This window comes from Ursus arctos, unplaced genomic scaffold (assembly GCF_023065955.2).
Source record: "Ursus arctos isolate Adak ecotype North America unplaced genomic scaffold, UrsArc2.0 scaffold_5, whole genome shotgun sequence".
NCBI classification, from domain to species: domain Eukaryota; kingdom Metazoa; phylum Chordata; class Mammalia; order Carnivora; family Ursidae; genus Ursus; species Ursus arctos.
The window spans coordinates 64832695-64846788 of NW_026623067.1; the positions used below are offsets into that span (position 1 = coordinate 64832695).

General features: G+C 44.2%; 2 protein-coding genes across 11 annotated transcripts in view; one reads left to right on the top strand and one right to left on the bottom strand.

Moving 5' to 3' along the window:
- Window positions 1-2252, bottom strand: part of SSBP2 (single stranded DNA binding protein 2) — a 279795-nt gene extending 277543 nt beyond the window's left edge. For 3 of the 10 annotated variants that reach the window (XM_057307379.1, XM_057307373.1, XM_057307372.1), the window contains exon 1: window positions 2075-2217. In XM_057307379.1, the coding sequence (XP_057163362.1) occupies window positions 2075-2136 (62 nt within the window). In that variant the 5' untranslated portion in view covers window positions 2137-2217. Of the gene's footprint in view, window positions 1-2074 lie in introns of all 10 variants that reach the window. The other 7 variants (XM_057307378.1, XM_048221137.1, XM_026498689.4 and 4 more) reach the window with 6 other exon arrangements.
- Window positions 2253-2579: 327 nt separating this feature from the next.
- The window catches only part of ATG10 (autophagy related 10), a 450669-nt gene continuing 439154 nt past the window's right edge, over window positions 2580-14094 (top strand). The window contains exons 1-2 of the mRNA XM_057307382.1: window positions 2580-3027; window positions 4177-4241. The gene's annotated coding sequence lies outside the window, so the exon portion shown is untranslated. The remainder of the gene's footprint in view (window positions 3028-4176; window positions 4242-14094) is intronic.

Genomic DNA, 14094 nt, shown 5'->3' on the forward strand with positions numbered 1-14094 from the left:
ACAAATTAAAATAAATATATATATATAATATATATATATATTTTACAAAGTTATCAGGATACAGATTAGATAACCAATCCTGGGAGTCTAAAATCCAAAATTACTTTGATTCTCAAATTCAACCACCCCCCAGTGCCTCAATACATTTCAATTCCTTCACTCTCAGTAATAAGAAATCCCAATACTCTGTAACCGTTAAAACATCTTGTTTTTAATCTTATCAGGTGTATTACAACCAAATGATTAATGCACATAAATTGGGCTGTTGTTTTGAAACTTCAGTTCTAGTAACTTGTTTCTTAACCAGGCTATATGACTGCCTTTTGTACATTTCATGGCACATCAACTAGTTCCTACATGTAGCTCCTTAGAAAATAGCTCTGGAAACAAAACAAAACCAAACCAGCATCTCTCCGTTAAATGTTTTTGTTTGTTTTGCTACATCAAGGCCTGCCACCCCTAAATCTTATGGGAATTGTGTGTTGCTGCCAACACGAAGATTAGGAAATGTTCCCATCCCTAGGGCATAAGAAACTTTCAGAAGACTACTAACTGCCTAAAGGAAGGAGGGAAACTCGGTCGTCTGAGTATTTGGTTTTTATTTACGCAGCTATTTCCAAGCGCAAGGTAACCAAAGTAGCTCTTCAGAGATGCTCTCAGACTTTTCCCCAGTCTGAACCCCCTCGGAAAAGCAGAGCGCGTTCAATGACAAGGATAAGCCTCACCCTCAGAGTGGAGGTGGTTACTGGGAATCACCGATCTGCTGCACAGAAAAGAGGGGTTCTTCCTCAGTGGTCACAGTCACTATTCGCTCTCATTTTTAGTAACAACCAAATCACCGTTACAAGTACATAAGAATAGCAGCAAACAGCCCTGCTTCGCAGTGTGCCGTGACCGTAGCATCCCGGGCCGGGAGGGGCTGTTTTCTCGCCGGCCTGCTCTGGGCTCCCACCGGAGTTAACACCTGTATCTCCCTACCTCAATGTTTCTCCCCTTCCGGCAAATCCCCTTTCGGACCACTGCTCCCAGCGCCCCCAGACAACCTTCCTCCCGCCGACCGCTGCAGCTCACCCAACTCCCGCTCACCGCGCCCCACGACCACCGCCCCGCGGGGGCTGCCCGGCCCGCCGCCGAGGCAGCCGCGGCCCCCCGGACGCTTGGGAGGCAGTAAGTCTCCAAAAAAAGTTCTCCAGCAGCCGCCGCGGAGTTCGGTTTGCCGGAGAGGTAGAAACACCAGCCTGCTCCAGCAGATCCCGCTTCTCGCCAGCACACTTTTCCTCCCCGGGAACTCGGTCCTTCTTAGACTCCCAAACTTCAGCGGCGCTACTGGCGCCGACCACCCCTGATCTGCTGAGCACTGGGCACCACGAACGCCGCGTCGCTTGGCCGGCTGGAGAAAGCCCCAACGCCCACCCGGCCCACGCCCGCACACGCCCTCCGCGCCCAGCGCGCGTCTCCGCGCCCCGCGGGGCCCCGCTCGGCCGCTCCGCGCCCGGCTTCCGCCCGCCGCGCGCCCGGCACCGCCGCCCTCGCCTCGCCGGGCGATCCCCGGCCCCAAGCTCCGGAGCCGGAGCCCCGGCCGCGGCGCTCCTCGCACTGCCTGCCCTGACCCCTGCCCGCCCCTCCAAACACCCAGAGTCCCACCGCGAGCCCTCCTCCACGCAGCTGCCCCCTTCCGCCCTCCCCGCGACCCTCGGCAGCGCTCTGGGTCCCCGCAGCCCCGGACCCCAGCTCTAAAGTTACTTTATGAAGAGGTGAACCCGCGGGTTATTTCCCCCAATCACCCAAACAAGTTTCCATCCTCGGCACCAGCACCGCCACCGCCCCCCAGCACACTCGTTCCCTCCCGCCGGCAGCCCCCCAAGGCCGCCCGCCCCGCGCGAGCACCTCCTGGGAAACAGCCGCTCCTCGCACCGCACGCCCCCACCTCGTGTACCCCTCCCCCTGCCAGCCCACCCCCGGCTCTCCCCGGGCGGAGAGTGTCTGGGTCTGTGTGTCTCCGAGAGTGTGCGAGTGCGTGCGTGTGTGTGCGCGCGTGTGAAGGCGGAGGTGGGTGAGAAGCGGAGACACTTACTTCTCCCGGGCCTGGCTGTCGGACGGGACGGCGCTGCTGTTACTCTTGCCTTTGCCGTACATGCTTGTGCCGAGAGCAGCTCCCACTGTCACGCACCTGTCAACCCATCACAGCCTCCCCGGGAACAGCCCCGTCCCCATGGCGACCCACGCAGCCACCCCCACTATTGGCCGCCCCACGCCAAAGCTCCGCCCCCTTCGCCCAGGCAACGCGCGAGACTGACAGGCCCCCCCCTCCCTCCGGCCTTCCGAAGCGCGCGGTGGCGGCTACAGTCTAAGCGGCAGTCTCCTCCCTCCTTCCCTCCCTCCCGGGTTCCCTCCCTCCTTCCCTCTCAGTTCTCCTCCCTCCTCCCGCTCTCTTTCCCCCCTCCCCCCTCCGAACCCCGGCGCAAGGGGGGAATTAGAAACTGCTCTAGAAGGATTTTAAACAACTGGCTGTTCTCTCCGCCGCCGCCCCTCCCCCCGCGCCGCCCGCGCTCGGCTCCTCACTGGAGAGAAGGCGCCGGGAGGAGGGGAAAGTGCGGCCTGGAGTCGCTGGTAGGAGCCGGCGGAGCTGGAGCTGTGGCGGCCCCAGACTTCGGGGCGCCCGCCGAATACACAGACAGACCTACGGCCCCAGCCTTCGTGGGAGCTCCCACCCGCCCCCTCTCCGGCTCCTCTCCTGTGACCCCCGCGCCAGTACCCTGAACTGATCTCTGCCGCCCTCAGCCTTACTCCCTGGGGTTTCGCCCCCCGGCCCCCCGCCCTGCTCCCAGAGGGAAGGCTGGCGAGGGACACACGCGCTGTTCCCTCGACCTTCTGTCTGAGCGACCCGGAGCGACTCGCCTTTCCTCCTGGGGAGGGACTGTGCCTCCGGCCTTCGGCGCCGCTGGGGTGGCGTCGCCTCGTCCCCTAGGGCCGCGCCCTGCTTCCCCGGGGAACACCCTGCCTCGGGCCTGCCTCCCCTTTTTAGAGGTGAGCCTCCTCCCAAAGATGGCCTGTGAATCCTGGGGCCTCACTGGCCCCCTACCCTGGCCCCTGTACGCCTGGAGCCCTGTGGCACACCACGGAACAGCTCCCTTGCCAGAAATGCTGCAGAAAAGGACTCCGGGCATCCCACCTGGCCTGGTTTTCCAGCCTGGGTCGGTGATGCCTACTCTTCCTGACCTTTGAAGTGGAAAGGGCCACATAAGGCCTTTAAAGACATCCCTGTCCTTGTCCATCGGGGTAGGCCCCAACCCTTCTCCAAGGTGTGCAAAGTTGTGCCAGAGCTGAAAGGCTGCCTAAGGCTATTTCTGTATCAAAGACCCTAATTCCATTTCAGTAAATGCGCAGAAAGTTTCTGAAACACAATCTGGTTCCCGGTAGAACTCCATCCTTTATCTTGTGGAGATCCTTGGATGCAAAATCAGACAGAGTGCAAATGGGGTTAGAAAGAAGACATGGGCATCAAATAGGGAGTGACAGAGGAAGAGGGGTGCAGGTGGGGGTCAGACTGGGGGAAACATCAGGAAAGGATGAATAGACATAGAATAGCTATAGGAGGGCAGAGAAAATAGGATTTAAATTGGGAGAGCTACCTCTCTATTTCTCACATAGAGCTTTAAGCTTTTAGTAGTAGGACCCTAAAAATTCACATGGAGCTAGAGAGATAACTGGAATGGAAAGAAATGGGTTTGTATGGCCATTGACAGCAAATGATAGGAATGAAACATCAACAGAAGGTTAAGGAAGGGCAGTTAGTAAGAAAGAGAGAGACTGAGAAAAGGGGTTGGCAACGAAACATAAATCAAAAACTGGAGAAAAATGAAGAAGGACCTGCTATTCTAGTGTTAGAGAATTTTTTTTTAATTGTAAAGGTAAAGTGTAAAAAGATAGGAATAAAAGAAATAGGATTAAATGGAGAAAACAATATGATAGCAAAAGAAGATGGCAAAAACAATAGAGGACTGACATTATGATAGAAAGACTTAAGAAAAATAAAAGTGCTTTTATTAAAAGGACAAAAATTCATCCCATAGAAGTGAGGATGAAGAAAATGAAAAAAAAAAATCACAATTTCCAGGAGAAGTAATTTGCCATTTCTAATTCAAAATCCCTCTTTCTGTTTACAATGAACTATAGTGATTTGGTGGTGGAGACATGGCATTCATGGACTCAGAAGAACCAAAGGGAGTGATGCTGAGCGAGTAAGTCTCTCTTTTGATGAACGTTTGCTCCTAAGCCCCATACATGCTCAGATATGTATAAGGCTGCCACTGTTTACAGACTCTGCCTTCAGAGTTAGCATATGTAATTTGTTGTTCAATTATCAACTTCCATTGGCTTTAATCCAGAAAATTATCAGCATCTCAAGACTCCATGACCCGGAGAACACTCCCTATAAGTGACTGCTTAGACAGTGCAGTCAAGGAGAGAGCTATGGCCGCTGCAATCCATGCTCCTGCCCACACTTGGACTAAAGTAAATTTTCCATTAAAGACCTAGAGTGGGCTTTGTACTGTTATCTAAAAACAAATTACTTACTATCCTTGCACTGGTGTTGGGATTCTCTGTGGTTCTTAGTTAGGGCACATTAGAATCACCCTAGGGGGATTTATTTTTCGGTTGGCTCTGTTTTAAATACAAGGTCTGGGACCCCACCCCAAACTAACTAACTCAGAAACTTTGTGGATGGATGCAGGCATCTGTATTTTTTGTAAGCTCCAAGTGATTCTTTTATGTAACTCGGGCTGCTTAACTCTGTTCTTCAGTATCCATTTATTTTTTTTAAAAGACTATTTATTTATTTATTTGAGAGAGGGAGGAGAAGGAGAGAGAGAGAGAGAGAGGACATGAGCAGGGGGGAGGAGCAGAGAGAGAGGGAGAAGCACACTTCCTGCTGAGCAAGGAACCAGATGTGAGTCTGGATCCCAGGACCCCCAGATCATGACCTGAGCCAAAGGCAGACACTTAGCTGACTGAGCCGCCCAGGCACCCCTTCAGTATCCGTTTAAAGGCAGCCAATGGACACCATCAGATCTCAGAGCAAGATTTTTAGGTTGTGGTTATACATAGCAGATGACCCTCCCCATGTAAGGCATTAAGACATCTTTGCAGAGGACTTTATTTTCTACCCACTGAGCCAACAAATTTGCTAATAGGATGAAAATGTATGACCACATGTGTTCTTATAGTACAAGACCACAAGAAGCTATGGTTTAATTTACTATTTCCTAAAGAGAAAGAAAAACAAAGAGAAAACAAGAGAGGCCATTTCCTGTCTACTGCTGCCATTTATTCATTTGATTAGTTTTTACTCAGATTTATTACATGGAAGAGTCCTTTGAGTAATGGCATCTTTTCTGATATTTAAAAAAATAATAATAGATCTGCACAGTAGGGTATGGAATTCAGAACAATTTGGTCTTAGTGTCTAGAAGGAATAAAATGCTAAAAGGTCTTAGTTCAGAACTTGCCAAGTTAATGTCAGAGTTAACTTCACAAGAGCATTATTATCCAACAAATATACTAAGTGAAAACATAACTATTCCTATACATGGTAAGCTTAAAGCTTCAGTGGTAGTCAAATCAATTATCATTAAAACATCTCAGCAGCTATCTGAACCATCTCTGTTTTATTTTCCTCTTAATGTTTACACATGTAAGTAAAATGCTTCTTTGCCCTTGTTCAAATTATTTTGAGTACAAAGAGTGTTCTTTGCATCAGCAACTGTATCTCATGGGGCCAATATTGTAATTAATGAGATTTGAAACACATATTCACAGCCAAATTTGAGATCCCAGGCACGGAATTGAAGATCCATTGCTTTGTTTTCATTTTTAAGAAAGGGGAAGATAGGAGATTTAAATCTTCTTGTAAAGAACCACAATATATTTTTTTAGAAGTTACTGTTTTGTTTTGTTTTTTAACCTCACACATAAGGCTGATTAATTTTGAGGAGCTGGATTTAGGGTAGGGGAATGCTGACTAGCTGAGCCACCAGAATGAAACATTTGCATTTGAAGTCAATTTTTTTTTCCTTTTCACTTTATTCTTTCAGATATAGAACACCACAATTACTCGCTCATTAGGTCTTTTTTCCGCCCTTCCCAGTTTTGTTTGTGTACATATCACAATTTTGCCTTTTTTGGAACCTGCATTTTATTCTTAGAAAAAGTCTTTATCAATTTAAAACAGGCAGTTTGTTATACCACCCTGCTAAAGCTCTAGATTGACTATACATACATCTCTCTGATCTTAATTTTTTCTATAAAACATTAAGTTTAATAATGTCCGTATTCTCCTAGTGCATAGAACTTCAGAAAAGATTTCCCTTTGCTATATAGAACAAAGAAACTACTTCTTTATGTTTAAATAGAAGTTAATGATGAATTTAATTATTTGCATCACATAGAATACTTAGCATGTTAACTTTAAAAAGAAAAACATTTAGGGGCACCTGGCTGGCTCATTCAGTACATGAGACTCGATCTCAGGATTGTGAGTTCTAGCCCCACACTGGGTGTAAATATTCCTTGAAAATAAAATCTTAAAAAAGAAAAAAAGGAAGAAAAACATTTAGAGTAGAAAATATTTATTTAGAAAAATAAAAATAAACTATTTAAACATTAAAATTCATTAAAAGTAATTTTCTTGTTTTGGGGTAAATTTTCCAAAGGACGAAATTTTTCTATTATTTATTTGTTTCATAAACTAGCTCATAAAAAAAAATCTCCTTACTTACATTCATACCACTTTTCATTTCAAATCGTTTAACAGATACCCATTTATTAATACTAAGTGTATCCCTATTAATTATATTTCCCTAACCAGCTTTTTTAACTGGGTAAACTGAGTCCTAGAAAGATTTATTAGCATGATCTGGTCCATAAAGAAAACAGAAATAGTTCCAGGATGAGAACTCTGTGTTCCTGGCTGACAGTCCTGTTCTCAGACCACGAAGCCGCACCTCTTTCTCTCAAAAGTGACTATTCCACAGAGGAATGTGAGCAAGCTCTGAGATGTTTGTCACTCAGACTACTGTATGAAACTTCACTCCCGGGCACAAGAGACTAGCATGCTTAGATTCACAAACTGCTTACATGCTATGTACCAAAGTAATTCAATGAACACAGTCATTACGACAGTAATACTATGCAATGTGGTCTCTTATACCAGAATAATAAATGAAGTGGGGCCTCAAATTAACATTATTTGACACTGTTATTGGTTTAACATCAGTTAATCTGAGGTAATGACTGTTTTTTTAACCTATTGCCCTAGATTTTTAAAGTCCCAACTTAGCTATTCATAAACTTTTACCAATGGGTTAGGAGAGACAGTGTACAGAACTACTGGTTCTAAACAGTTCCATTTCTCTAGAGTGCCTAGTCTTTTTTAGCACCATCAAGATTTGAAATTTAGTAGCTTGGAAAAAAAAAATAGTCCTGTTATAAAAAATCATACATAAGCTGAAGATGATGGAAAGTGAAAAAAGTAGGGATACCATGTATTGCAATTTCACACACTTTAGCACATTTTGCAAAACAAATTCCAAGTGTTGCAGTATTCACTGGCTGGATTTTTGTCATTAAATGTTGAAAGTTATGTAATAGGAAGTGTGCCAAAGAGTATTCTTTATTCAAAAGTATTACTATATTTTTTTAGTGCATTCCTAAATCTTCACAATGGTTTTTCACCTCCTAAGGTTATGCCAATATGATGTCTTTGCACTCTTGGATTTGACAAAAGCCCTAGTCTCAAGGAGGCTGTGCAACATTCCATGCAGTGTCATTTCCTTCTGTTGAGAATGGAAACATAGGGGGGAAAAAAAACCTACTACATTTGTTTTTCATAATTTTCCAACATAATTGGGTCCTGTCAATGAAGTATGGCAAAAAAGGAAGGTGACAAATTATGCCACTATTGTGTTTTATTTATCTTCAAGTAGTTTTAAGTATATGGGATTAGTATACATTTTTAACTTCTTTAGCTGTATTAAAAATATATTTAAGACAGGTTCTGAATATAGCCATTGCCGATAATATGCTATACGACAGAAACAATCTTACCAAGGTCATGTATACTTGCCAAAGATATAGAGGTACCTCAAACATTTTAGTCAGGGGTACTCAAACAGCCTTTGAAACCAGGTGGGTTCCATCCAAAAATGGCAGGACCTGAAGATTTATAAGAATTCTGTGGTAGTAACTGCTACCTGCTAGCATTGTTGTCATTAGATAATACCTGTACAAACCAGATTCGTCAGACAAATAATTCTATGATCCCATTATCATCAGCTTTCCAAACTCTTCAGGTATTTTTCTTGGACCTAAATTCTTGAAGCAGAGGATAAAAGGAATCCCTGCCACATGGTGCTGTTGACTACTTCATGGCAAATCTCCATTAGCCTCACCCAGCTTCTAAGACCCAAGTTGTCTATGGTATTGGGGGCCAGTGTTAAGAAAGTTAAGAAATAATACATTTTGGTGTTATGGTCTGCTACTACGGCTCTATGCTTACCTCCTACCTTATCCTCCCTCTAACACTCATGGGATTTTTTTTGTTCTTGAGGAGAACCTTAATCACTGTGTCTGGTTCTGTGGACACTACTTAGGGCTAAAGCTGTTGCTTTGTTAAAGTTTTTGCTCTGGGTTAAGGAGAGTTTTGGCCAATGACACTGACCCATAGAATATTCTTCTTTGGCATAGCATTTGAGGCTAAGGCGCCTAGAAATTAGAGGCTTCAGCGATACTGTATTCATTTACTCTGGCTTTTCTGTCTGGTTCATATTCTAGGAGGGAGGTAGAAAAAGAGCTCACTCTGGTAATGAAAGTAAGTAGTCTGAAGAGAAGGGTGGTCAAGGAAGAATCCAGTTGTGGGTACTTTCTCCCATGCCTCTGGAAGAGTTATCCCTATAACCCAACTTTCCTGCACTGCTTTCTTTGTTCTTTTTTTTTTTTTTTAAGATTTTATTTTTATTTATTCGACAGAGATAGAGACAGCCAGCGAGAGAGGGAACACAAGCAGGGGGAGCGGGAGAGAAAGAAGCAGGGTCATAGCAGAAGAGCCTGATGTGGGGCTCGATCCCGTAACGCCAGGATCACGCCCTGAGCCGAAGGCAGACGCTTTAACCGCTGTGCCACCCAGGCGCCCCTGCTTCCTTTGTTCTTATCTTGGCTCTTGTGTCCTTTTAGGAGCTACCAGCTCTGTTCTATAGTTTGGTTGTTTTATTTATTTTAAAAGAGCATCTGAGGGGGCCTGGGTGGCTCAGTCGGTTAAGCATCTGCCTTCGGCACAGGTCATGATCCCAGCGTCCTGGGATGGAGTCCCACATCGGGCTCCCTGCTCAACAGGGAGTCTGCTTCTCCCTGTCCTTCCACCTCTCCCCCTGCTCATGCTCTCTCTATGTCAAATAAATAAAATCTTTTCTTTAAAAAAAAAAAAAAAGAGCATTTGTCATTTGTGGCAGAAGGAGACATATGTCACATAAGTATCTCAAGAACTTCCTAAAGACCAAGAGAGCTCACTAAAGGGCCGTGAGAGGAGGTGAAGGAGCAGGGGAGGAGAGGGGGGACAGGACTATATCTCCCTGGTTTCTGTCCTGTGCCAGATGCTCCAAAGGGCTTTACTACATAACCTCCCATCTTTCCATTCCTTCTTTTATGTGTTCTTCCTTTCTTCCCGCCTTCCCTTTCCCTGACAAAAGACAATGGTGAGAAAAATAAGGAAGTTTCATGGAAACATACTACATTGAAATACATGAAACTGCTATACTTGTAAGTCAAAAATGTTTGAGGGGCACCTGGGTGACTCAGTCGGTTAAGCAGCTGCCTTCAGCTCAGGTCATGATCTCAGGGTCCTGGGATCGAGCGCTGCATCGGGTTCCCTGCTCAGTGGAGTGTCTGCTTCTCCTTCTCCCTCTGCCCCTACCCCTGCTTGTGCATTCTCTCTCCCTCTCTCTCTCTCTCTCTCTCTCTCTATATATATATATGTATCTCAAATAAATAAGATCTTTTTGGAAAATGTTTGATTGTGGGACACCTGGGTGGCACAGTCGGTTAAGCATATGCCTTCGGCTCAGGTCATTATCCCAGGAACCTGGGATTGAATCCCGCATCAGGCTCATCGGGGAGCCTGCTTCTCCCTCTGCCTGCCAGAGTTGTGTTCTCGCTCTCTCTCCCTCTCTCTCTCTGACAAATAAATAAAACCTTTAAGAAAAAGATTTAAAAAAGAAATATTTGCTGTTCAGCAATGTTATATGGTTCAACTACACAAGATTTCAGTTCTTGCAAACCACACCACAGACTTCTTGGGTATTAACAACACAAATATTTACCGAGCTTTACAATGGGCCAGACACTATGTAAAGTGCTTTACATAGAGTATCTCACTCAACAATCTCCATAATCCTTTGCGGTAGGTATTCTTATTCACAAATTTTCCTGGTTCACACAACTAGTGAACAACGGGATTGTAACTCACACTCTTACAGCCTATCTCTTCAGGCCTTCTCAGAATTCCATACAGAGATCCTTCAACCACACTTGCCCCTTAATATTTATTTTTTCTTGTACTGTGATTCTAGACGTACAAACTTCTTTGTGAATTCAGGTTAGATTAAATACCGGCAGGACCACTCAAGCAGGGTTTATGGGATCTTGCTTCAGCATGGTAAGCAGCACTGAATTCTGTTCTTACACCTAAACCTCCTGAGGAGACAAAATCAGAAACACCAAGCCACACCCTGCTTTATTTCAGCTTTGGCCTTTATCAAATTCATCATTTCCTCCCATTTTGACTATTGTAAAGTGAATACCTTGGCTTACTATAGGATATTAAAAAAAGAAGTGATTTGGTATGAATCTATTTCTCTTGCTATTTAAAAGAGATACATGTTCTCCATATTCCTCCTAGATTGCTCAGGTCATGTCTTCTTTCCAGTCTTCACCTTGTTCATTCCTTTCAGTTAATCACATTTCCCAGATCTATGTGGCTTTGAAATCTGTGATAGATAAAACCTGAAAACCAAGATCTTTTTTTAAATTTATATTCTGCTTAGGAAAAGGGAGACTTTGGGGCGCCTGGGTGGCTCAGTCTTTAGGCATCTGCCTTCGGCTCAGGGCGTGATCCTGGCATTCTGGGATCGAGCCCCACATCAGGCTCCTCCACTGGAAGCCTGCTTCTTCCTCTCCCACTCCCCCTGCTTGTGTTCCCTCTCTTGCTGGCTGTCTCTCTGTCAAATAAATAAACAAAAAATCTTAAAAAAAAAAAAAAAAAAAAAGGAAAAGGGAGACTTGGATCTCTGGATTACATCACCCTCCAGTCCCTGGATCACTGTAAATGTGTGTCCTACGTTTGGAAATGGTCAAAGTCTGTCCTCTTCATCTAAACAAGTAGATTGCAATTCCTTTGGGGGTTGTTTTTTGTTGCTGTTGTTTTGGGTTTTGTTTTTTGGGTTTTTTTTCCTATGCGATTTTCTTTTCCTGGTGGATTATTGTAGTTCACTGTTACCTTTCCTTCTTCTCTTATTTTTCTTGGCTTCACTTCCTCCTTCTATTGTTGTAGCTGTCTTTTTCCTCTCATCACTTTTCCTGTTGCCTTTCCAATTGGGTGGGGCCCCCATCCAATTCACTCACTGTCTGGCTTTAGAGTATCTTTAATCCCAGGAGAAAAGTATTTTATGCCAAACAGTTGGATTCCCTGGAGCATCAGAAGAAGGATCCCAGAGACTAAGTATCCCTAAAATTTTCCCTTATTGATTTTATGTTAGAATGAAATCCAAGGATGCCTAATTAGGAAAAAAAATCATCCTTATGGCCTCCTAATCCCAGACCATTTTGAACTCTTGACAGCACCAACATCCATCAAATCAAACAATGAAATCAACTTTGGTTACTTAGCATAATAGAAATAAACTTGTAATATTCTATTAGTGAAGGATCAATGTCTCCTGTCTTGAAAATAAACATCTGAGCTTGGCCTCAACATTTATGTAGCAGCAGGAGACCATTATTTTGTGGCAACATTCGATTACATTGACATCAAGACAGATTTATTAAATTAATAAATAGTACATGATTTTCAGCCTTTCATTTCCAACCGTCACCGCCACCCCCCTCCGCAAGGTGATTGTCTAAAACCCTTCATCCATATTTTTGACTCCTTATTAAGACCTTTTATTTCCTTTTTGTTGTCATTTTATACTGTAATTTTTTTAGTATTCATGTTTTTCAGATGGAAAATTTTAATTGGATATTAAGAAGAAAGTTAATAACAAGAATCATCAAATTGTCAATTGTTAAAATATTTTAGTGAGGGGCGCCTGGGTGGCTCAGTTGTTAAGCGTCTGCCTTCGGCTCAGGGCATAATCCCGGTGTTCTGGGATCGAGCCCCACATCAGGCTCCTGCTTGGAAGCCTGCTTCTTCCTCTCCCACTCCCCCTGCTTGTGTTCCCTCTCTCTCTGGCTGTCTCTCTCTGTCAAATGAATAAATAAAATCTTAAATAAAATAAAATATTTTAGTGATGTAATATTTGAAAAGGAAGTATTTCAGGTATGCTCTTCAGAGTTCTGAATGTGGCTAATGGCCCAAACCTACTGTTCTTGCTATGTCTTTCTCTAACTTTCAACCTCAGGACCTTTGCCCTTGCTGTTTCCTCTGCCTGGAATATTCTCTCTTCTGCTCTTTGCATGGCTGTTTGTCTTTTTTCCTGTACCCAAGTCTGATGGAATGTCATTTCCACAGAGAGTTTCTCTCCACGAGTTCTTTCTAAGTGTTTCTCCCCCGTCGTCATTCACTCTTCATCCTGTTGTTCTGTTTTATTTGCTTTATCATCACGTGTCACTATCTGAAAATGTTTATAATTTGAATTACTCTATTAGCTTGTGTAGTCCATGGGGGCATTGTTCTTGTACTTCTTTTCATACTAGATCTCTGCATCCTGAGATCTAGAACAGTACCAGATTCCCAGTGGCACTCAATAAACAAATATTCAGTGGCTGACTGGATGAATGAATGGATAATTCTAATAGAAGAGTCATACGTGAGTGACCTCAGGTCCTGGCTCTCTTAGATATTTGCAACATACAATCTTTCCAGCCCTCTAGCCTACCCCCCCCCCAACTCAGGGCCTCCTCATATTCTTAGAAACAATAGTGATTGGACAGAGAGCATCAGCATACCTTCAGATTTTAGGCTTCTGCTCTGACTCCAATTTATTGTTCCAGCATCTAAACTAATTTAGCAGAATTTTGGTGAGCAGGACATGAGAGAGAGACATATTTTCTCCCCTTTTGTGTCACACAGATCTAACTTACTTGCGGTTCCAAGTGGCTTAGTCTTGCTGACAATAAGGAAACAAGTGGCACACAGTCAGCAGATCAGTTTTCAGTAATAAGCTTTCATTATGTCACTCTGCTGCTCGAAAACCTCAGTGCCTCCTCGCTGCTTATAGGATAACTTTCTCTCCCCTCAGATTTCTATCCAATCTGATTCAGTAGCACCTACAGCCTTCAGTCTGTTGTAGTTATTTAGGCATGTCTGTTTTCCCTACCAGAGTATATACTCCTTGAAAATAGCCTATCCATTCACAGATGCTTACACAATACTTACATGTTGAGCCTTATATGAATACATCATTGAAGAAGACATTTCCCTGCTTTCAAGCCTTACAATTCCTACCTCAGTGTGTACCTTGCCTTTGGGAAGTGATTATTAATGTTTCTGGAATTAAATTTTAGTACCAGTAGCTGAAGTCTGACAACCTGGATTCCCTGCTTCATCGTTAGCTGCTGGATTTTAGCCAAGTCACGTAACTTCTCTGTGCCTCAGTTTTATCAGCTGTACACTGAGATGGTACTCCTATATGTTAGGGTTATTATGAGGATTGAATGAAAAAATGTGTGTACTGAGTCTAGCAAAGAGCTTGGCGTATCATAAGTGCTCCGCGAATGTTTATGAATGTTTTCTTCCTCAGAGTTGGTGTATGCCCTACGTGGTCTGTTACCTCTCAAATATACCTAGCACATCTGTCAACACTGTATGACTTTGTACGTGCA